Source organism: Cannabis sativa, chromosome 3 (assembly GCF_029168945.1).
Source record: "Cannabis sativa cultivar Pink pepper isolate KNU-18-1 chromosome 3, ASM2916894v1, whole genome shotgun sequence".
Lineage (NCBI taxonomy): Eukaryota > Viridiplantae > Streptophyta > Magnoliopsida > Rosales > Cannabaceae > Cannabis > Cannabis sativa.
Genome location: NC_083603.1, coordinates 9,033,477 through 9,054,370, shown reverse-complemented (window position 1 = coordinate 9,054,370; position 20,894 = coordinate 9,033,477). Strand labels below are relative to the sequence as shown.

Below are 20,894 nucleotides of genomic sequence, written 5' to 3'. Positions count from 1 at the left end.
GGATTAATTCAAAGGCCACAAGTATATTGTCAGTGATGAGACGGTTTGGTAAAAAGGCACTTTGGGTCTCTGAGATAACAAGAGGCAGAACTGGTTTAAACCGGCCTACCAACACTTTGGTGATGAGCTTAGAGATTACGTTACATAGAGCAATGCGTCGATAATCTTTGACAAAGAGTGGTTTCTTCTTCTTTGGTATAAGCGTGATCATCGTTGAGTTTAAAGGTGTTGGATCAGCTCCATGGTTCAAGACATTAAGGACAGCACAACAAACCGAATCACCCACAATGTCCCAATGTTGTTGGTAGAACATTGCCGACATACCATCAATGCCGGGGCTTTTATCAGAACCCATAGAGAACTAAGCATCTTTCACTTCAGAAGGGGTAAATGGCTTGGTAAGGTCACTGTTCATTTCTTGTGTAATGGTTGTTGGGATCGAATGAATGATGGCAGCAAGAGCATCTTCATCAACTAAACTACTCTGAAAAATTTCTTCAAAATAATCTTGAATAGCCTCAGCCATATCATGCTTAGATGTAACCCGAAGACCCCCTTCGGTTTGAAGAAATTTTATTTTATTGTTAGCCTTCCTCGCAGAAGTTTTCGAATGAAAGAACTTGGTGTTTCGATCTCCAAGTTGGAGCCAGTCAATGCGAGATCGTTGTTGCCAATACATTTCTTCTTGTTCCAGCAAGTCATCAAGGATAGATTCAGAAGTTTTGAGCGAGGCAGCTGTTGTAGGGGAGTGATTGCTGATATTATTAAGAGCTGTAACCGTGGACTGTGCTTCAGCAATCCTTTTTTTTCATGTGACCATATTTGCGGATGTGCCACTGTCGAAGAGATTTGGCACAACATTCAAGCTTTCGAGTGATATTAGTGATGGAATCAGGGTGAGAAACATCAGACCAGCAGGAGGATATAATTTCCTTGCTTTCGGGATTGGCTAACCATAGTTTTTCAAAACGAAATCGTGAGTGCTTTTGAGGGGGAGCAGCAGTAGAGTGCAAAGAAGTAACAGTAGTAGCAATGGCGCGGTGATCAGATGAGAAAAAATCCAAGTGCGAGACTGTTGGCACCTCAAAAATTGAACTCCACAAGTGATTCGTGAAAACCCAGTCCAACCTCTCTTTAATTGTAGTGACAGCACTTCTATTTTTAACCCAAGTGAAACGATCACCTTCATAAGGCAAATCTTGAAGATGACAATGGTCTAAGGTGTTGCGGAAGGCCTCTATTTGTGATTCATTGCGCAATGAGCCACCCAATTTGTCACTTTGAGATAAGATTTCATTGAAATCACCAATGAGAAACCATGGCATAGAAGGAGCTATATCATTCAATCGTCGAAGAAGGGTCCATGAAGTGGATCGGTTGGATGCTTCAGGAGCTCCATAGAAGGCAGTAAAGTGGATAGTGGAAGCAGTGTCAGTGGATAAGAAACAATCAAAATAAGTAGGACCAAAAATATTAAGAGAAATATTAATATTATCTTTCCAAAGCAGGATTAGCCCACCACTCAAACCAACCCGTGGGGACTCAAGACCATTTTTGAACTGCAAGGATTGACGAAACCGAGAAATTGCATTCCTACCGAGACGAGTTTCCATGAGAAAAAGAACCTAGGGAGACTGCTGACGAACAAGCAGCTTCAGGTGTCTGAACGCTTTGGGATTCCCCAACCCCCTAGCGTTCCAACTTAAGATATTCATGATGGTTGCAACCCCGTTGAATCGTCAGAAGAATCATCTGAATCCAACATAAAGGAGGAAACATTTTGATTGAAACCAACTCCTTGTGACGAGGAAGGAGCAGCTGGGGTGTCAATTTGATTGCGACAACGCTTCAATAATTGTCTCATAGACAACTGATCAGTCTGCCTCTTTAGCACCTTGTTGTGGTATAAGTTTTCTTTGTTAGCAGTCACAGCAAGGGTAAAGGGTGGAGTAGCAGACGTGTAAAGGCCATGGTGAAGGGGGGCTAAGTTATTACCAGCATATGGAGGTGGTATAGGGCGTGTTAATGGAGGGTAAGTAGCAACAGGTATACGGTTTGGAGGGGAAGGGCCAATGTCAGGGGTGTATATGTGTGATAAAAGTACAGTATTGGATGACATTTGTTGTTTTAATTTTGAATTGGTATGTGTAGGGGCAGAGGGCACAGTCGTGGCATTACTTAGAGGGGCATGGTTACAAGGAATGACTCATGATGGGAGTATTGAAGGAGAGGGAGAGGTATGGACATGGTGATCTGGTGTAGAATGCAGAGTGATATGGGACTGGCTAACAGAAGGAGCAACTGCAGTGGTTGGCAAAGTCAGGCCGTGGGGGATTGTAGACCCAGGATTAGTCGAAATAGTTGTGGACGATTCACCAGCAGTCAATGCATTTGGAGTAGGAGGTGGTAATTTATTCAGTTGTGGCAAAGTAGAAGAAATAGTGTTACGGGTGAGACTTGTCAAGAAAGGCCATGCATTGCCTTTTAAAAAGTCTTGTCTGTATTTGTCATATCCAGAAGTGGGAAGTTTTGATCCTTTCATCCACGAACCATAATCAAAATCATCATCGTTTCCACTATCCATTCGTTCCATAAAAGCAATACATTTTTCAAAAGGGTGACCAAGTCGTCCACACTCAAAACAAAACTCAGGTAATCGCTCATAACAAAAATCAACCCAGAATTCATCCTTAATCCTTGGTAGACTGATCATTTGTCCTCGAGGGAGAGGCTTTGTAACCTGAAGCTTCACACGAATTCTTAAGAAAGGCCCCCAACCTTCAGCAAGTGAGTCTTCATGGACATCTAGAAATTCACCAATTATGTTTCCAAGTGCTTTAGCAAGCGCTTTCGACTTACTTAGGAAGGGCAGACGGTAAACTTGAACCCAAAAGGGAGTATAGGCTAAATCAGTGGTGCAGACATTTTGCTGAACATCTGGTGAGTGTAAAACAATGAGATGGTTTTGAAAATGCCATGGTTCTTTGTTGAGGACTCGGAACTTATCCCCCTCACAACCAAAAGTAATCTTGAACATATCATTTTCAAATTCAGTGATAATGATTGGAAATCTGCCCTTCCAGTGACCCGACATTTGATTGAAAAAAGTCGGTTTGTGAACAAAAGAAGGAGTGATAACCTTGGCTATTAGAACATGAACTGCAGTGGATGAAGCAGCAGGCGTGTCCTCCTCAGTGAGGACTAGAGTGGATCTTTCCTCATCAGTGAGAGAAAGATTAAAACGAAAAGGGGATCCATGTCATTTACAGCACACAGAATTGAAAGTCGTTGCAATGGAAAGGGGTAGAAGAAAGGTAAAAGGATAACAAGAGATGAGAAAAAACCCAGAAAAGGAGCGGTTACATGAAGGAAACTGCTTTGGATTGAAGGGAGCAATCGGGTAGGAAGTTGAAATGAAAGAAAATTAGTTAAAAACACTTAACTGCTATAGACCCAAAAAGGGCACATATTATATAAACAGTTTTCTCGCTGGCTAAGTTTGTAAAAATTAATTAGAAAAGAAACTAAAATATATATGGGCAAGTGTTATTATTTTCAGGGCTACAATTAAAATATGCTATTTTATAGTCAAATATCATTATTTTAAGAGATAATTAATTTTTGTCTTAATCAAATTTTGTATAGTAAAATATTTAATTTTGCAGTTTAATAATTCATTATTCATTAATAAAGCGCGTGAATGTGCCACGTAACTAGAGTGCCGAGCACCGGAGATTCCGCATAGCAAACACTCATTTTTTCCAGCTTGCACGTTATTCATTTATTTCCTTATTACCATTAGTTTCTATATTTCCTATTCCTAAAACATGAACGTTAATTATTCAAAAGAAAAAAAAATATATAAACGTTGTATGTAAATTAAATACCAGACAGAGATTAATATATAGTAAATAGAGCTCATTCATAATAGTATCAATCGCAAGACAACTATATAATACCACACCTTCACCTCAAATCTCAAAAGCAACAAAAGATTTTCGTTATCATGGTGTTCTCTCTTTTACATGATATCAAATAATGATTGTGAAGGCTTGGTTACAATTAATTGTTTAGTGATTAAGTTTAGTTTAGATTTATAGAGACATAAGAATTCTTCAGTTCTATTTTTTACTTATCCTATATTAATTAATTATTATTAATGAGAAGTTAGTCCATAGCCTGAAAAATGGATTTCACAAATGGCCTTCTATTCCATACATACATATTCTTCAGTTCTATTTCGTTGAACTTCTTGCATCAGAAAATAATCCATTTAATACTCCATTAGGATCTGGGACTGCTATATTCTGATAACAAATTTCGTTAGTGTCCACTTTTTGTCAGCTCCTCATATGTTCCTTCCACCGTAATGGTACAGTCACAAACTAGAATGATTCTATCAACCTGTGGAAGAAAATGTAGCTGGTTTTCCCTTGTAATTCTTGCTTGATACACTTATTAAAAACCTGGAGAGGAAAGTGACTTGCATAAGTAGAAATACTAATTCTACACATACATTTCACTTACAAAAAATTACCATATTACTTAGGCTGATTACTTACTATAGTGTTTGAATATCAGTAAAAATATGACTGAAATAGTAACAATGATTAACTTATTAGCTGAATAAGTGGGTACACGGCTCTAGCTATTGAAATTCTTTGCTTTTGTCCACCGCTAATATTTACTCCTCGTTCACCTATCTCTGTTAAATCGCATCCCTGATATTAACAGCAAAACAAGTATTTTAAGTTAACTATTAGAACATTCCATGTTAATAAGAGCAATAATCCCTTATGTCAAATTTTGTAAGATACACTCAACTGGAAGTGTATAGTAGAGTCATTATAGATTTTAGTTTTATGTATTATGCTTATTACTTGCTGTTAATCTCTTTAGAGGCCTTAGCATCAGAAAGGGAATTTGTTCAATACCCTTGAGTTTTACAGCTACACTGTGAGTGGTATCTACTCTGTTTTGGAAGGAAAGTAAAGCTATATGTAAACCTTTCGTAACACACTTCATTTGGCAGATATCAAATTTGCTCGGGAGAGAAACTGCTTTATTTGGTACACTATCTGGACACATATTTGATGTGAGTAAATGAATATAAATAGATTTCACATATTTGATAAGAGGTTGAATTGAGATTAGTCATATATATGTCAAGTAAGGTAATGAAATAGGACACTATAGTCCCATGCTTATGTGAGTTCAAAGCACTACAAGAATAGGCACACATAATTTTGTACTTATCACAAATGTATATAAAATATGTGTCTGTACACAAGATGTGGTATTTTTTTGTCTTTATTTTGGTATCTCGTCAGAAAAAAAAAAAAAGCAATGGACCAAAATTATTTGACATTGAAACAACAATTTGAAATGCATTGGTTTGAGTACTTTTTACTAGCTTCATACTTTCCATTTTTACACCTTAAGTAAAATGAGGAGAGTTGCAGTCATGGAAAGCCTCCAAGGTTACACCGTACTTTTCCTTGTCTGGTTAGTCTCTACCATGCTTGTTCGAGCCATGTTGACAACAAGTCAGACCATGGTTCGACTTCCACCGAGTCCATTTGCTTTTCTTGTCATTGGACACCTTCACCTACTTGGCCCAATACAACACCAATATTTCCAAAAAATCTCAAACACCTATTGACCCTTGATTTAACTCTCTCTTGGCTCTATTCCCTCCGTCATGGTTTCCTCCCCTGAATTAGCCAAACTCTTCCTTAAGACAAAGGAAACTTGGTTCTCAAATAGACCTAAGTTGAGTGTAATTGACCACATTTCTTATCCTTTAGCTGACTTCACATTTGCACCATATGGACCTTATTGGAAGTTCATGAAGAAATTGTGCATGACTCAGCTTCTTGGTGGCCAAACACTTAATAAGCTTCTTCTAGTTAGGAGTGAAGAGATAAAAAGATTTACGAAATTGATGAGCAAAAGAGCTGAGTCTAAGGAACCAATTGAAATTGGTAAAGAGCTTACTAAGCTTACAAATAATATCATAACATGAATGATTATGAAGCAAAGGTATCCTGGGAAGGATGATGATGATCATAGTGAGGCTGAAAAGATAAAGGAGTTGGTCAAAGAGAGAAACCAACTTATTGGGAAATTCAATTTGTCAGATTTCTTTTGGTTTTGTAAAAATTGGGATTCGCAAGGATTTGAGGCAAGAGGAAAAGGCTTCCATGAAAAGTTTGAATCTATGATGGAGAGGATAATACAAGAGTGTGAAGAAGCTAGGAATGTGGGAAGGGAAGAAATGATATTGTTAAAGACTTGCTTGACATTTTTCTTGACATATCAAACGATGAATATCACAAATTAGATATCAAATTAGGGAGAGATAATATCAAAGTCTTTATACTGGTATGTTCTTTCAAACTCTTACACATTCCTTTAAAGTCTTAAATTCAAAGACCACTTTGCTTTGCAATATCTCATAATTAATCTTTAAGAGTGAAAAGGTAAAACACCATTGTGCAATTTAGGCCTTAAATTACCATTCATACATTTGTTACTATATATTTCACATCTACAGGATATATTTGTAGTTGGGACTGGAACAACTGCCATAAATATAGAGTGGGCACTATCAGAGCTAATAAATCACCCAAACATTATGAAAAAGGCAAAAAAAGAAATAGATAGCATAGTTGGAAAAACCAGACTAGTAGAGGAGTCAGACATTGTTTATCTTCCATATATTCAAGCTATAACAAAAGAGACATTGAGGCTTCACCCAGCTGGGCCACTAATACTAAGAGAATCAATTGAAGATTGCACCATTAATGGTTACTATATTCCTAAAAAGACCAGAGTGTATATTAGCTCATGGGCTATTGGTAGAGACTCCAAATATTGGGAAAATCCTCTTGAGTTCAACCCAGAGAGGTTTCTAAGTGAAGATGGGAGTGGAAATATCAACCATATGGATGTTAGGGGACAAAGTTTCAATCTTTTGCAATTTGGGAGTGGAAGAAGAGGGTGCCCAGGAGCTTCACTTGCTTTGCTGGTCATTCAAACAAGTATTGCTTGTATGATTCATTGCTTTGAGTGGAAAGGGTTTATTGACAAGGTTGATCTTGAAGAGGGACTTGGGTTCGCCCTTGCTAGAGCTCATCCCTTAATTTATTTTCCAGTTTCTAGATTTGTTCTTTAGATTTGTAAGAGTGATCTGTTAATGACTAAGAGTACAATATTATTTACCAGCATTTGTTGGAGGTTGATTTACTATTTGTAAGTATTTATTTATTTATTTATTTATTTTTTGAAAGAGACTATTTTTTGTAATCTACTGTGTTAGTATATTCACAAATAATGTTTTGTAAGATGATGATTCATTATTATTTTGATATTTGGTTAAGATTATGTAAAAATAACATGGAATAGAAAGGAAAGAAAGTGGTCTAATATTCTAAAATTTTGGATTTTCTCATGTGTATACAGCTAAATCAAAAATATTAGATTTAGGGAATTTGTTTTAAAAAAAATTTAATCATAAAAATAAAACTAAAATTTTTGAAAAATAAAAATATATTCTATAACCATTTTTATTTTCAATTTTAAATACAAAATAGAAAGTGTTTTCTGTAAATTTTATTTTCATTTTTAATTTTTAATTTTATTTAAAGTCGGGTCTGAAATCGAGTTTGGGGTTTGAGCGGGGTCTGCGAGTGAAGGTACAAGTTCGAATCAGAGTCCAAATATTAATTAAGAAAAAAAATATTTTTAAAAATATTGAAAGTAATTTTTTTATGTTTTCAAAATTTTTAAAAATTTAATTCTCAATAAAGAAATTAAAAAGTGAAAACAGTTTTATAGAATAAGTTTTTAGAAAATATTTAGATTTCAATTTCATAATTTTTTCTAACTCATGTATATATTTTTTTTATTTTTTTAAGAAAATTTCATTTAATTTTTTATTTTAATTCTTTTGTCATAATATTTAAAATATAATTTATTTTTGTTTGATAAGTATATTTTTTAAGAATATGAATTGGAAGAAAAAAGTTAAAAAAAAAAAAACTTACTACAATTAAAGATATAAATTTTATATAAAATAAAAATTATTAAAATGAGGTGTCTTTAAAAAAATTTGGAGTTTAAATAAAATTTCTAAAAAAAAACAAAAAAACAAAAAAAAAGTACTATATTATACTTGTATTTGTGGAATATGATACGACCAATCGTGCACTATTATCCCTGTCTTTCTCCATTATTCAAGAAAAAAAACCTTCTTCACACAAACATAGGAAGTGTAAAGTTTAGAAATTTTAATTATTCACCAGAATCAGGGGCGTTTATCAAGAATAGATCTATTGCTCATATTATCTTAATCTTTCAAGATTTGATTAAGAATTATGGTAGGAAGATTGTCTCTCCTAGGTGTGCTTTCAAAATTGACTTAAGTAAAGCCTATGATACTGTGGATTGGAGTTTTATTGAGGACTTACTTGTAGGATTAAACTTTCCCTCCAAGTTTGTTAAGTGGATCATGATGTGCTTGAAGGGCACTTCATATACGATCATGATGAATGGAAGACTTCAAGGTAGCGTCAAGGGGAAAAAGGGGCTTCGGCAAGGGGATCTGATGTCGCCTCTCTTGTACCTTGTGCTCATAATGGAATATCTCACAAGAAGGCTAATATTGGAGACCACTAAAAAAATTTTAAGATTGCATCCTATGTGCAAGAGTCTCAAGTTGGTTAGCCTTTATTTTGCGGATGATTTGATCCTTTTTAGCAAAGGCTCTCCTATTGTTGTTCATCACCTTAAAGTTGCCTTGCAGAGCTTCTCGGAGGTTACAGGTTTATTTCCTAACAAGTCTAAGTCCCAGATTTATTTTGGAGGTGTCTCCTCTAATGATAAAGCTGAAATTTTGGACATGATGCAATTTGTTGAGGGGTCTTTCCCTCTTAGATACCTTGGGGTCCCGTTAAGGCCAACCAAGTGGAGTCGAGAAGAGTGTGATGCTATTCTTAAGAAAATTAAAATGAGGCTGGTTTCTTGGGCCACTAGGCATCTCTCTTATGCTAGTCGAATTCAACTCATCCACTCCGTGCTCTTTGGGCTTTCTTCCTTAGAGTATAATCAAGGAAGTTGAGCGGCTTTGCAAGGGTTTCTTGTAGGGGATTAAGGGAGAAAAAAGCAAGATTCATTTGGCTTCCTGGGACAAGGTGTGTCTCCCTAAATCTTATGGAGGCCTTGGGTTCAAAAGGGGTCCTAATAGGAATAGATTTATTCTTGGAAAAATTTATTTGGGCTATCATGGAAAAGCATGACATTCTTTGGGTTAAATGGATAAATAACATCTATATGAAGGGAGCTGAGTTTTGGGAGTATGAGTTGAAGGGGGATGTTAGTTGGTATTGGAGGAAAATTTGCCAACTCAGGAAGAAATTCAACAAGTTTAATTTACTTGCTGCTGTTCAAAGAGGTAAGTTTCTAGCTTCTAGGCTCTATAATGGGCTAATTCCACATGATGCAGACATGTATTACAAAGCTGTTTGGTGTAATGTTTCTCTGCCCAAGCATAGATTTATTCTTTGGCAGGTGGTTCATGGCCATCGTTTTACAAGGGATATGTTTACTAGATTCCATATAGAGCTTGATACTACTAGCTGCCCTATTTGTAGTGAAGAAGAGGAGAATCATCATCATCTCTTCTTCGGTTGTATTGTTTCTAAGGCAGTTGTGAAGGAGGTGTTTGATTGGGTGGGTTGTCCTGCTTGGCCGATGGAGTTCAACAACTGGTTATGTTGGATAACAGGGAAGATTTCTGGTGTGATAACTTTGATCTTGGCTGCTACTGTTTATATGCTTCGGAAAAATAGAAACAATAGTGTGCATAATAGTAGTTGTTCTACTATATTAAAAGTTGTAAATGATATAAAAGATATAGTTAAGCACATGTTGTATAGCTTAAAAAAGAGAAAGATTATATAAGCGAAAAGAGACATGTTTTTTGCCTACTTCAGTAGGGGATGTTTGGTGTGTGGTTGGGCCGGTCAGTTGTAACTTTGGTGTTTGCTTACTTTGTCTTTGATTAATGAATATTCTCTTTAGTAAAATAAAATTAATTATGGAGATGATTCTTTACCAAAATCATTTGTTTTAATGGTTTTTCATTCATATATTAGTTTATTATTTTATTTTTACATCTTAAGTAAAATAAGCAGGGTTGCAGTCATGGAAAGCCTCCAAGTTTACACCATACTTTTCCTTGTCTGGTTAGTCTCTACCATGCTTGTTCGAGCCATGTTGACAACAAGTCGGACCATGGTTCGACTTCCACCGAGCCCATTTGCTTTTCCTGTCATTGGACACCTTCACCTCCTTGCCCCAATACCACATAAATCTTTCCAAAAACTCTCAAACACCTATGGACCCTTGATTTATCTCTCTCTTTGCTCTATTCCCTCTGTTGTGGTTTCCTCCCCTAAATTAGCCAAACTCTTCCTTACGACAAAGGAAACTTGGTTCTCCAATAGACCCCAATTGAGTGTAGTTGACCACATTTCTTATCCCTTAGCTGACTTCACATTTGCACCTTATGGACCTTATTGGAAGTTCATGAAGAAATTGTGCATGACTCAGCTTCTTGGTGGCCAAACACTTAATAAGCTTTTTCCAGTTAGGAGTGACAAGATAAAAAGATTCTTGAAATTGATGAGCAAAAGAGCTGAGTCTAAGGAACCAATTGAAATTTGTTAAGAGCTTACTAAGCTTACAAATAATATCATAAAAGGAATAATTATGAAGCAAAGGTGTTCTGGGAATGATGATGATGATCATAGTGAGGCAGAAAAGATAAATGAGTTGGTCAAAGAGAGAAACCAACTTGTTGGGAAATTCAATTTGTCAGATTTTTTTTGGTTTTATAAAAATTGGGATTTGCAAGGATTTGAGGCAAGAGGGAAAGGCTTCCATGAAAAGTTTGACTCTATGATGGAGAAGATAATACAAGAGCGTGAAGAAGCTAGGAATGTGGAGAGGGAAAGAAATGACATTGTTAAAGACTTGCTTGACATAGAAAAGATGAAGATCAAAAATCAGATATCAAATTAGGCAGAGATAATATCAAAGCATTTATACTGGTATGTTCTTTCAAACTCTTACACATTCCTTTAAAGTCTTAAATTGAAAGACCACTTTGATTTGCAATATCTTAGAATTAATCTTTAAGAGTAAATAGGTAAAACACCATTGTGCAATGTAGTCCTTAAATTATCATTCATACATTTGTTACTATATATTTTCACATCTACAGGATATATTTGTAGCTGGGACTGGGAAAACTACCATAACTATAGAGTGGGCAATATCAAAGCTAATAAACCACCCAAACATATGAAAAAGGCAAGATTAGAAATAGATAGCATAGTTGGAAAAACCAGACTAGTAGAGGAGTGAGACATTGTTGATCTTCCATATATTCAAGCTATAACAAAATAGACATTGAGGCTTCACCCAGCTGGGCCACTAATAGTAAGATAATCAACTGAAGATTGCACCATTAATGGTTACTATATTCCTAAAAAGACCAAAGTGTATATTAACTCATGGGCTATTGGTAGAGACTCCAAATATTGGAAAAATCCTCTTGAGTTCAATGTAGAGAGGTTTCTAAGTGAAGATGGGAGTGGAAATATCAACCACATGGCTGTTAGGGGAAAAAGTTTCAATCTTTTGCCATTTGGGAGTGGAAGAAGAGGGTGCCCAGGAGTTTCACTTGCTTTGTTGATCATTCAAACAAGTATTGCTTGTATGATTCAATGCTTTGAGTGGAAAGGGTTCAATGACAAGGTTGATCTTGAAGAGGGACCTGGGCTCACCCTTGCTAGAGCTCATCCCTTAATTTGTTTTCCAGTTTCTAGATTTTTATTATTTAGATTTGTAAGAGTTATTTGTTAATGACTAAGGGCCAGTTTGGCACAGCTGTGCTGTGGGAAAAAGCAGATATAGCTGTGCTGTGAGAAAAAGCATCTGTAGCAGAATTGTGGAAAAAAGCTGAGATGAGTGTTTGGTAAATTATAATTTTTAAAGTGCTGCGACTTGTTAAGATTCTATTATAATAACGATAATATTTTAATCTAGTTCATTATAATCACAAATATATAAAAAAAATCTATGTTATATAAAATTTTATTTTTTATATATTTTTAATTATTTTTTTCTATAGTATAAATTTATATGCATTTGATAGAAATAATATTTAATATTTTAAATTATATTTTTATCACTTGTAAAAGATAAAATTGTAGTTTATAAGAAACATAAATTGATATTGTTTGTTAATAATAAAAATATAAATATAAAATATTTTTTAAAATAAAATAAAAAATTAGAAATTTAAATATTAATTATTTTTAAATATTTTTTCATTTAAAAATATTTTTATTTTTTATAATATATAATAAATAATTAAATAAATTTTTAGTAAAAATAATTTATTATAAATTCTTTTAATCAAAACAGTTTTTTCTAAAAGTTGGGTTGTACCAGCTTTAGCTTTTAGGTGTAGTTTTTCCATAAATTCTTCAATAAGCTGTTTTTTAACTGTTTACCAAACACTTTTTTGTCACAACTTTTTTGAAAAGCAACTTTTAGCTTTTCCGAAAGCTGTGCCAAACGGGCCCTATGAGTACAATGTTCTTCCCCAGCTAGCATTTGTTGGAGATTGATTTACTATTTGTAAGTATATATATATATATATATTTTGAAAGAACTACTTGTTCATTGATTAAGAAAATAGATGGGAACCACAGGGGGATTACCCTCCCCTTGATACAAAACTGCCAACTCGCTAGAAACTCTAGCGGTTTTGGCTACACCATTCGCGCAAACATTAAAATTACGGTTTATAAAGAAAAAACGACAGCTAAGGAACTTTTTAGATAAATTAACTATATTATAATAGACATCAGCCACCCTCCAATCTGGAACACCTCTTGCCAACAATGGTGATAAAGCTTGAACAGCTATCTTTGAATCTGAGAGGATATGAACTTCTTGCCACCCTAGCTCAATTGCCATTGACAGAGCAAGAAGGATCGCTTTCAGTTCAGCTTCTAACACCGAATTTGTCCTGATCTTTTGAGTCTTAACATGCCAGCACCCAGTGGAAATCTCAACACTTACAGCTGCAATACCTGCATCTCCCTTGAACCATGAAGCATCTGAAAAAATAACATTGCACCTCTGCCTGTTTAGTGATCCATGATATCCCTCTGGCTCTTGAATACTGTATGTGCATCGTGCTTCAGAGAGTCCCCCCTTCTTTGATGTGACCAAATTCTGGAGTTCTGCATAACTCTTTTCAATTCTAGCCACTGCATAGGAAAGATTGATCTCTGCATTCCGAATGCAGAAGGCATTCCTTTGAAACCAGATCTCAGAGAACATGTACCCAATGTAGTTAATCAATTCCTTCCTTTCCACACCTGTCACCAATTCAATTATACCTTCCAACATACTAATGAGATTGTCTCCTGGGATGTCATTTATTCTGAAGGAGAATCTTCCTCCAAACCAGATGGCTTTTGAAAAACTACAACTTCTAAACAAATGAAAAGCATTTTCCTCATCAGCTTCACAAATGTTGCAGGTTTTATCATGCAAAAAGTGCAACCGGTTCTTTGTAGGAATAGCCTCATTCAAGATTTTCCATAACAGCACTGAGTTTCTTGGATGGATTCCTGCATCCCAAATCCACTTCCAAATCTTTTTTCTGGGGCAAATCTTGGAGTATTTTCCACACTATATGCAAACTGAAAACTTTCCACTTTGATTGTGTTTCCAGAAAATCTGATCTGTAAAAGGGGCAGGTATTCTAGGAATTTTGCTGATGCGAGACCCCAACTCAGTGCCAAAAACTTATAAAATCACCTCCTCATTCCAATCATTATCAATTGAGACATCCCTCAATGTTTGAATTGTATATCCTCTACCCCTGATACTTTCCATCAGCTCCGCAAATTCATTAAATTCTAGCCAAGGGATCCAAGGCCGATGCCAGAAATTAATAGAACAACCTGAAGCTACAATTGATATGTAGCCTTTTAGAATCGCTTCTCTGCTTTCCAAAATGCCTCTCCACTGAAAAGAATCGCTGCTTTTCTTCTTGACACTCCAAAAACTCTCATGTTTATAGTATTTTCCCAACAAACACTTGACCCAAGGTTTATCAACTTGAACAGCAAGACTCCAGGCCAACTTAGACAGCAAGGCTTTGTTCATGTCTTCACATTTCCTCAACCCCAGTACACCTGAAGCCTTTTGTTGGCAAATTTGATCCCACGCCTTGAGGGCCAAGTATCTATCTTTGTCTACATTGCCTATCCACCAATATTTTCTCATCATCGAATCAAGTTCACGACAAGTAGAGATTGGAATCTTAGAGGTAGACATAGCATAAATTGGCATTGCTGAAGTTACTGACTTGATTAAGGTTAGCCGCCCTGCATATGATAGAAGCTTCATCTTCCATCCCTCTAATTTCTTCATTATGTTATCTTTGAGCCTCACATAGTCCTCCTTTTTCCTTCTTTTGAAAACGAATGGGTTGCCCAGGTGTCTTTCTTCTCCACGAACTTGATCAATATTCAGGTTACCCAAAATTTGATCTTTACATCTCCTGGTGATATTCTTCGAAAAAAGAACACTAGATTTAGGCTTACTGCAAGATTGGCCTGACCATTTCTCATAAGTTGAAATGCACTCCATCAGCTTCTCAGCTTCATTGTTGTTAGCACGGGCAAAAAGGATCGTGTCATCAGCGAACATTAGATGAGAAACTGGAGGGGCTGAAAGAGCAATCTTGATCCCATGGATTAAGCCTCTGCCTTCTGCCTTACAGATGAGCTTAGACAGAACCTCCTGGCGAAGAAGAAATAGGAATGGAGACATCGGGTCTCCTTGACGAAGGCCTCTCTGGGGAATCAACTTTTTAAGAGGGCACCCATTTAGCAAGACTGAGTATGAAACGCTTGTAACACACGCCATCAAGAGCTGTCTACATCTTTCGTTGAATCCATTAGCTCTGAGTACTCTGTCAAGGAAGTCCCATTCCATTTTGTCATAAGCCTTATGCATGTCAAGCTTCAAGGCCATAAGACCCCCACGACCCCTTTTATGCAGAATCTTGTGAATTATTTCTTGAGTGAGAATAGATGACTCTGCTATCCACCTTCCTAGAATAAACGCAGACTGAAAAGGGTAAACTAAATCGTTCATGAGCGGACGCAATCTATTGGATAAGATTTTTGCAATTACTTTATAAGAGAAATTGCAAAGACTTATCGGCCTAAATTAGTCTACACTCATAGAAAATTCCACTTTAGGAATGAGACACATGAAAGTGTTGTTGAGCTTCGAGTACATTCTGCCACTTGAGAAAAATTCCTTAACTGTAGTACATAGATTGGCTCCTACAACATCCCAATACTTATGGTAGAAACAACCTGAAAACCCGTCAGGCCCCGGGGCCTTTAGAGGATGGAGACTGAAAACTGCTTCTTTAATCTCTTCATCTGAGGGGATACTGGCAAACTTTTCATTTGAAAGAGAATCAATCTTATTAACAAACAAACCTTCAAACATCTCATCAATAACTGGTTTTGCAGAGGTGAACAATTCCATGAAGTGTGAGTAGATTACTTCCCCAATATGCTTCCTATCCTTCCAGACTTTCCCTTCCTTATCCTTGAGAGACCATATACTATTTCTTCTTTTCCTGATAATTGTTGCAGCGTGAAAAAAACTGGTATTTCTATCTCCCAAGGCTAGCCAAGTCTCCTTTGACTTTTGTCTCCACATGCTCTCTAATTTGGACCAGGCAGCCGAGAGCAGTGTTTGAACTCTCAACTCTTCTTCTTTAAGTACTGCTATAATAGGTTGGTTTTGAATCCAAACAAGTATTCCCTCTAAGTCTTTAATTTCACCATCATTTATCCCCTTAAGATTCTTCTTCCAAGCCTGAAGGGCAATTTTTGATTGGTGAATGTTTCGGATGAAAGTCCCAGTAGCAGTTCCACCCGAAGAGGACCAGGCAGAAGCAATTACTTGCTTACAAGAATCTTCCCACGACAAGGCTTCAAAAAAACGAAAAGGTATAAAACCTCTAGCAATGAACATATGAGTATCAAGAATTATAGGAGCATGGTCAGAGATTGAGATAGGCAAATTCCTCACACCCGCTGAGGCATACTCCAACAACCATTCTGGAGAGCATAAAGCTCTATCAAGACGCTCTCTAATCAGACCTCCAGAAAATCTATTGTTTTGCCATGTGAACTTGTTGCCAATAAACTGCAAATCCACACTCCCAGTGTTATCCATGAAGTCTCTAAGCCACTTTATATCTGAGAAGGACACATTTCGACCCTCAACTTTCTCCTCTTGACTGCAAATACAACTCAAGTCCCCTGTCAATACCCACGACATCTGACAATGAGAGAACTCAGCTTCCATGCTTTTCCAAAAGACCTATTTTGCATCTATATAAGGGGTCCCATAAACCGCATATAATTTCCAATTCAGTTGAAGGTGAACATCCCACACAGTAGCTTCAAAGAAACCTTCAGCAAAATAATTAACTACCAAGTTTATATTATTATTCCACATCAGACAAGAACCCCCTGCCAAACCATTAGCACCAACACATTCTACTCTTGTAAAACCCAACTTCCGAGAGACTCTCTCCATGGTACTCTTACTTACTTTAGTTTCCATCAAAAAGACACAATCCACCTTGTGTTTATTGACCCAAGCTACAAGAGCTTGGGGTGTCGGGTCTCTTGCAAGGCCCCGACAATTCCAGGATAGGCACTTCATGGCGCTTGGGGGGGCATTATAAGGGCCGCCTCCTCGCCCATAGTAAAATTTTGGGAACTTTCAACATGCACTTCAACCAGATTGAGAGTATCAATAAGATTTTTCTGGGTAATATTATCAGCTTCTGGTTCTAAATTATTGCTTTGATTCTTCTTAGTAGCTATAGCTTTGGATCGAGACCCCTTCCTTCTCCGTTTGTCAAGTTTCGTGGAGGAGGAAGAGGCTCCTGAGCCCATATTAAACTAAGAGTTAGGAGCTGGAGAGAACTCTGGTAGGACAAGGACTTCTTCAGAGAATTCCATGGTGTTTTCCTCTGTATGTTGCACATAAGGAACTAAGGTGAGGCTAGCTTTCCTTTTCCTCGGCTATGGGCATTGATGGACTAAATTGGAGACATCAATTGGGTCATGAAATAGGGTAGGCATTGGCTCAAACTTGTCCACAGGTGCTGGGCCCATAAGTTCCTCAGCCAAACCAATCTCTTCAGCATATACGGGCCAAGTAAAGTGGGTGGGCTTAGGATGCTTATGTTGGGTTTTATGCCCTAAATAAAACTCCATTTCAATGTAATCCATTTTATTCAACATCAATAAAGAAACAAAAGTATTTTTCATTCATTTGTGTATGTTTTGGTTCACCTTATCAATTGTTTGTCCATTTGATTTATAAATTCATTTGAAACCCTTTTCACATACTTGATCCTGTTTATTGTGTTGTCAACACATTTAAAAATAAACATGACTATGTGAATGAAGTTTCCTAGATTTATAAGACACAGGGTTTTACTGATATGATAATCTACAACAGAGTTTGCTTGCATTTGGAGAAATGCTATGTTCTTTCCAGAGCATTGGTTAAAGTAAAGCTCAGGTTGGGTGCATGGAGTATGCATCGGAAGGGACCGATATTGAACTTTGACTTAGATTTATTAAACTTACCATAATATCTATTCAAGTCAATATCGCCTAGTTGATCCTAGATCAAATGATCTTAATCCTGTTATGATTAGGCTCAATCTCAAGAGGTTATTCATGTTCTTTGATTTGTTAGTTAAGCCTACTTTTGGGTCAGGGTGATACGTACATTTTGGGAACACGGTAGTGCAATTGAGTGAGAGCGCTAACATAAACATGGAATCTCTAGCTTCTATCTGGCGAATAGTAAGTAAAGGATGATCTCCTTCGAGCTTGACCAAACGAAAATAAATGGTGGAGTACTCATTTCACATAAGCTGAAATATCATTTATACGGGGTTAAGTGTTTTAAGGATAAAATACATTGTAGGGTGTAATGGTAATCTAATCCCTTTACAGTGTAGATCATTCATATAGAGGATCATTGATCAAATTAGGATTATAACAATGGATAACTAATGATGTGTCTATATGGTGGAACATATAGAGCATTCTATATACTGAGAGTGCAATTCTAAGTTCTATGCGTGGATTCAACGAAGAATTAATAAGTCAGTGAATTTAGGTTATAAATTCTTGATCTGCTTATTGGAAGCTCGGTTATATAGACCCATGGTCCCCCCACTAGTTGAGATAATATTGCTTGTAAGACTCATATAATTGGTTTTGATTGATCAATTATAATTCTCAAATTAGACTATGTCTATTTGTGAATTTTTCACTAAGTAAGGGCGAAATTGTAAAGAAAGAGTTTTAGGGGCATATTTGTTAATTATGATACTTTGTATGGTTCAATTAATAAATATGATAAATGACAATATTATTTAATAATTATTTATAGTTATTAAATAATTAGAATTGGCATTTAAATGGTTGAATTTGAAAATTGGCGTTTTTGAGAAAATGAGATGCAGAAATGATAAAACTGCAAAATTGCAAAAAGTGAGGCCCAAATCCACATTTCCTAGGCCGGCCACTTTTATAGGGTTTATCATCTGGTATTTTCATTATTTTAATGCCAAATAATTCAAACCTAACCCTAGTGGAATGCTATAAATAGATAGTGAAGGCTTCAGGAAAATTACACTTTTCATCATCTGATTTCCTTCAGAGAAAAACCCGAGCCTTCTCTCTCTATACCTAGCCGCCACCTTCTTCTCTCTCTTCTTCCTTGAAATTTCAAAACCACTTAGTGTTAGAGTAGTGCCCACACACAGCAAGTGATACCTCAATCATAGTGAGGAAGATCGTGAAGAAAGACATTCAATAAGAAGGAGTTTCAGCACTAAAGAAGGAGAGAAAGAGATCCAGGTTCAGATCTTGATAATACTCTGCGACAAAAAGGATACAAGGGTTACAGATCTGAATGGAATGAGTCATATTATTCCGCTGCACCCAATGTAAGGTTTCTCATACTTTATATGTGCTTATTTCATAATCGTTTTAGAAGTTCATATTTAGGATGTTAATCAACATACTTGTGAGTAGATCTAAGATCCTGGTAAAATAATTTCCAATAACTGGCCTCAAAGCCATGGTAATTGATTTGCTTGCAAGAAATTTGGATTTAAACGATTTGTTTGATGTTTTGGATGGTATCATGTTGTTTTGAGTGTTGTTTGATGATTGATTGATGTTTGTGAATTTTCGTAAATAATAATTAAATATCTGTTCTGGAATTATTTTTATTGGATAGTATGGAAAAACTTAAGCAATTTACTATTTTACAGAACTAAATTTCGATTTAATTTGAATTAGTTATGATTTTTTGAAGTTTCGAAAAATATCAGGGTGACGTCACTAAGACACGCGCGCGCGGATGGCCTATTTCCTCGGCCAGACGCGTGTTAGGACAAGTTTTTGTCCGAAGAACACGCGCATGGGGTGCCTGAAACCCCATTCCGCATGCGGAAATCCTGCTGGACTCCTCCAGCGCCGAGCTTGCTCGGCCGTGCACCCTCCATAGCGCGCGCGAACAGTATGCAATGCATACTGTCCGTACAGCTCGCAATTTTTTCGTTTTTCTTCGATTTTTCATACTATTTCATGGAATTAACTTCTGATTTTTTGTGTAGTTTTGTATTTTGATATTTACTTTTCAATTTTCAAATCTAATATCATAAATAAATTAATTTGAATTTTTTAAATTTAATTTTAGATATTAGTGTAATTTGAATTTGAAAACAAGTAAATATCTATCTTTTTGCTTGATTTTATATCTTATTTTTAAATTTGATTATTTTATCTTATCTTTTAAATTTAAAGGTCAGATATTAAATATTTTTTAAATTAATTTTTTTTTAATTATTTGACCTTATTTAAATTTAAAATAAGATAACTATAATCATGTAATTTTAAATAGAAGTAAGATATTTTGCTAATTTTTAAATTTTTTTCATTTTATTTAAATTAAATTATAAAATCAGAAAAATATTTATTTTTTTATTTTATATTTAATTTATAAAATAATTTTAAAAATATAAAAGGTAGTTAGCAATTATTTTTTAAATGAGATTTAGGTTAGTTGAAACCTAATTTTTCAAAAATTATAGGTTTAATTTTAAATTTTTTTATTATTTTCAAAACCGAAATATTTTTATTATTTAAATTTTTTTTCGAAAAATAATTATTTAATATTAAATAAATCCTACATCCAACTATCCAATTCATCTTGTTGCAGGAGTATGTGTTTTAGCTTGTATGTAAGTTTTATAAAACCTATTATTGCTTGATTGCAAATAGCCATGGTTAACTTGTTGACAGATCCAATGATCTGATTTTAACTCATGGTTCAATTGGTCAAGTAAATAATTTGTAACAGGTAAATTTTACAATCTTCTTTCATCTGTGTATGACCTAGCAACATGATAGGATCCATCCAAATGTGTGCATGTGTGAGCCTATATGTTTAATTTTGTTATAGATGCATATAGGTTGTTGTTGCTAAATAAAATATCATAGTTTTTTGATAGATTTTATTTAGGCCCATTTAGTTTTTGGGCCTATTCAATTAATAACAGTTATTCATTTTAATGTTAAATTCCTCTCTTTTGGGCCTTGTGTGAGAGTTGGGAGCCATAGTAGTGGGTACGACATACTAAACCCAGCACCCCCTCACATGAACTACCC

The 20,894-nt window shown here is 35.6% G+C and overlaps 1 protein-coding gene and 2 pseudogenes across 1 annotated transcript; 2 read left to right on the top strand and 1 right to left on the bottom strand.

Moving 5' to 3' along the window:
- Positions 1-5,458: 5,458 nt before the first annotated feature.
- On the top strand, positions 5,459-7,242 carry LOC115710986 (cytochrome P450 93A3-like; annotated as a pseudogene).
- Positions 7,243-10,188: 2,946 nt separating this feature from the next.
- LOC115710987 (cytochrome P450 93A3-like) lies at positions 10,189-11,993 on the top strand (annotated as a pseudogene).
- Positions 11,994-12,753: 760 nt separating this feature from the next.
- Positions 12,754-16,488, bottom strand: LOC133035897 (uncharacterized). The gene is made up of 3 exons (XM_061112338.1): positions 15,398-16,488; positions 13,906-15,265; positions 12,754-13,758 (listed from the first exon to the last, which is right to left on the bottom strand). The coding sequence occupies exons 1-3, from the start codon at positions 16,486-16,488 to the stop codon at positions 12,754-12,756; spliced, it is 3,456 nt and encodes a 1,151-aa protein (XP_060968321.1).
- Between the last annotated feature and the right edge of the window lie 4,406 nt (positions 16,489-20,894).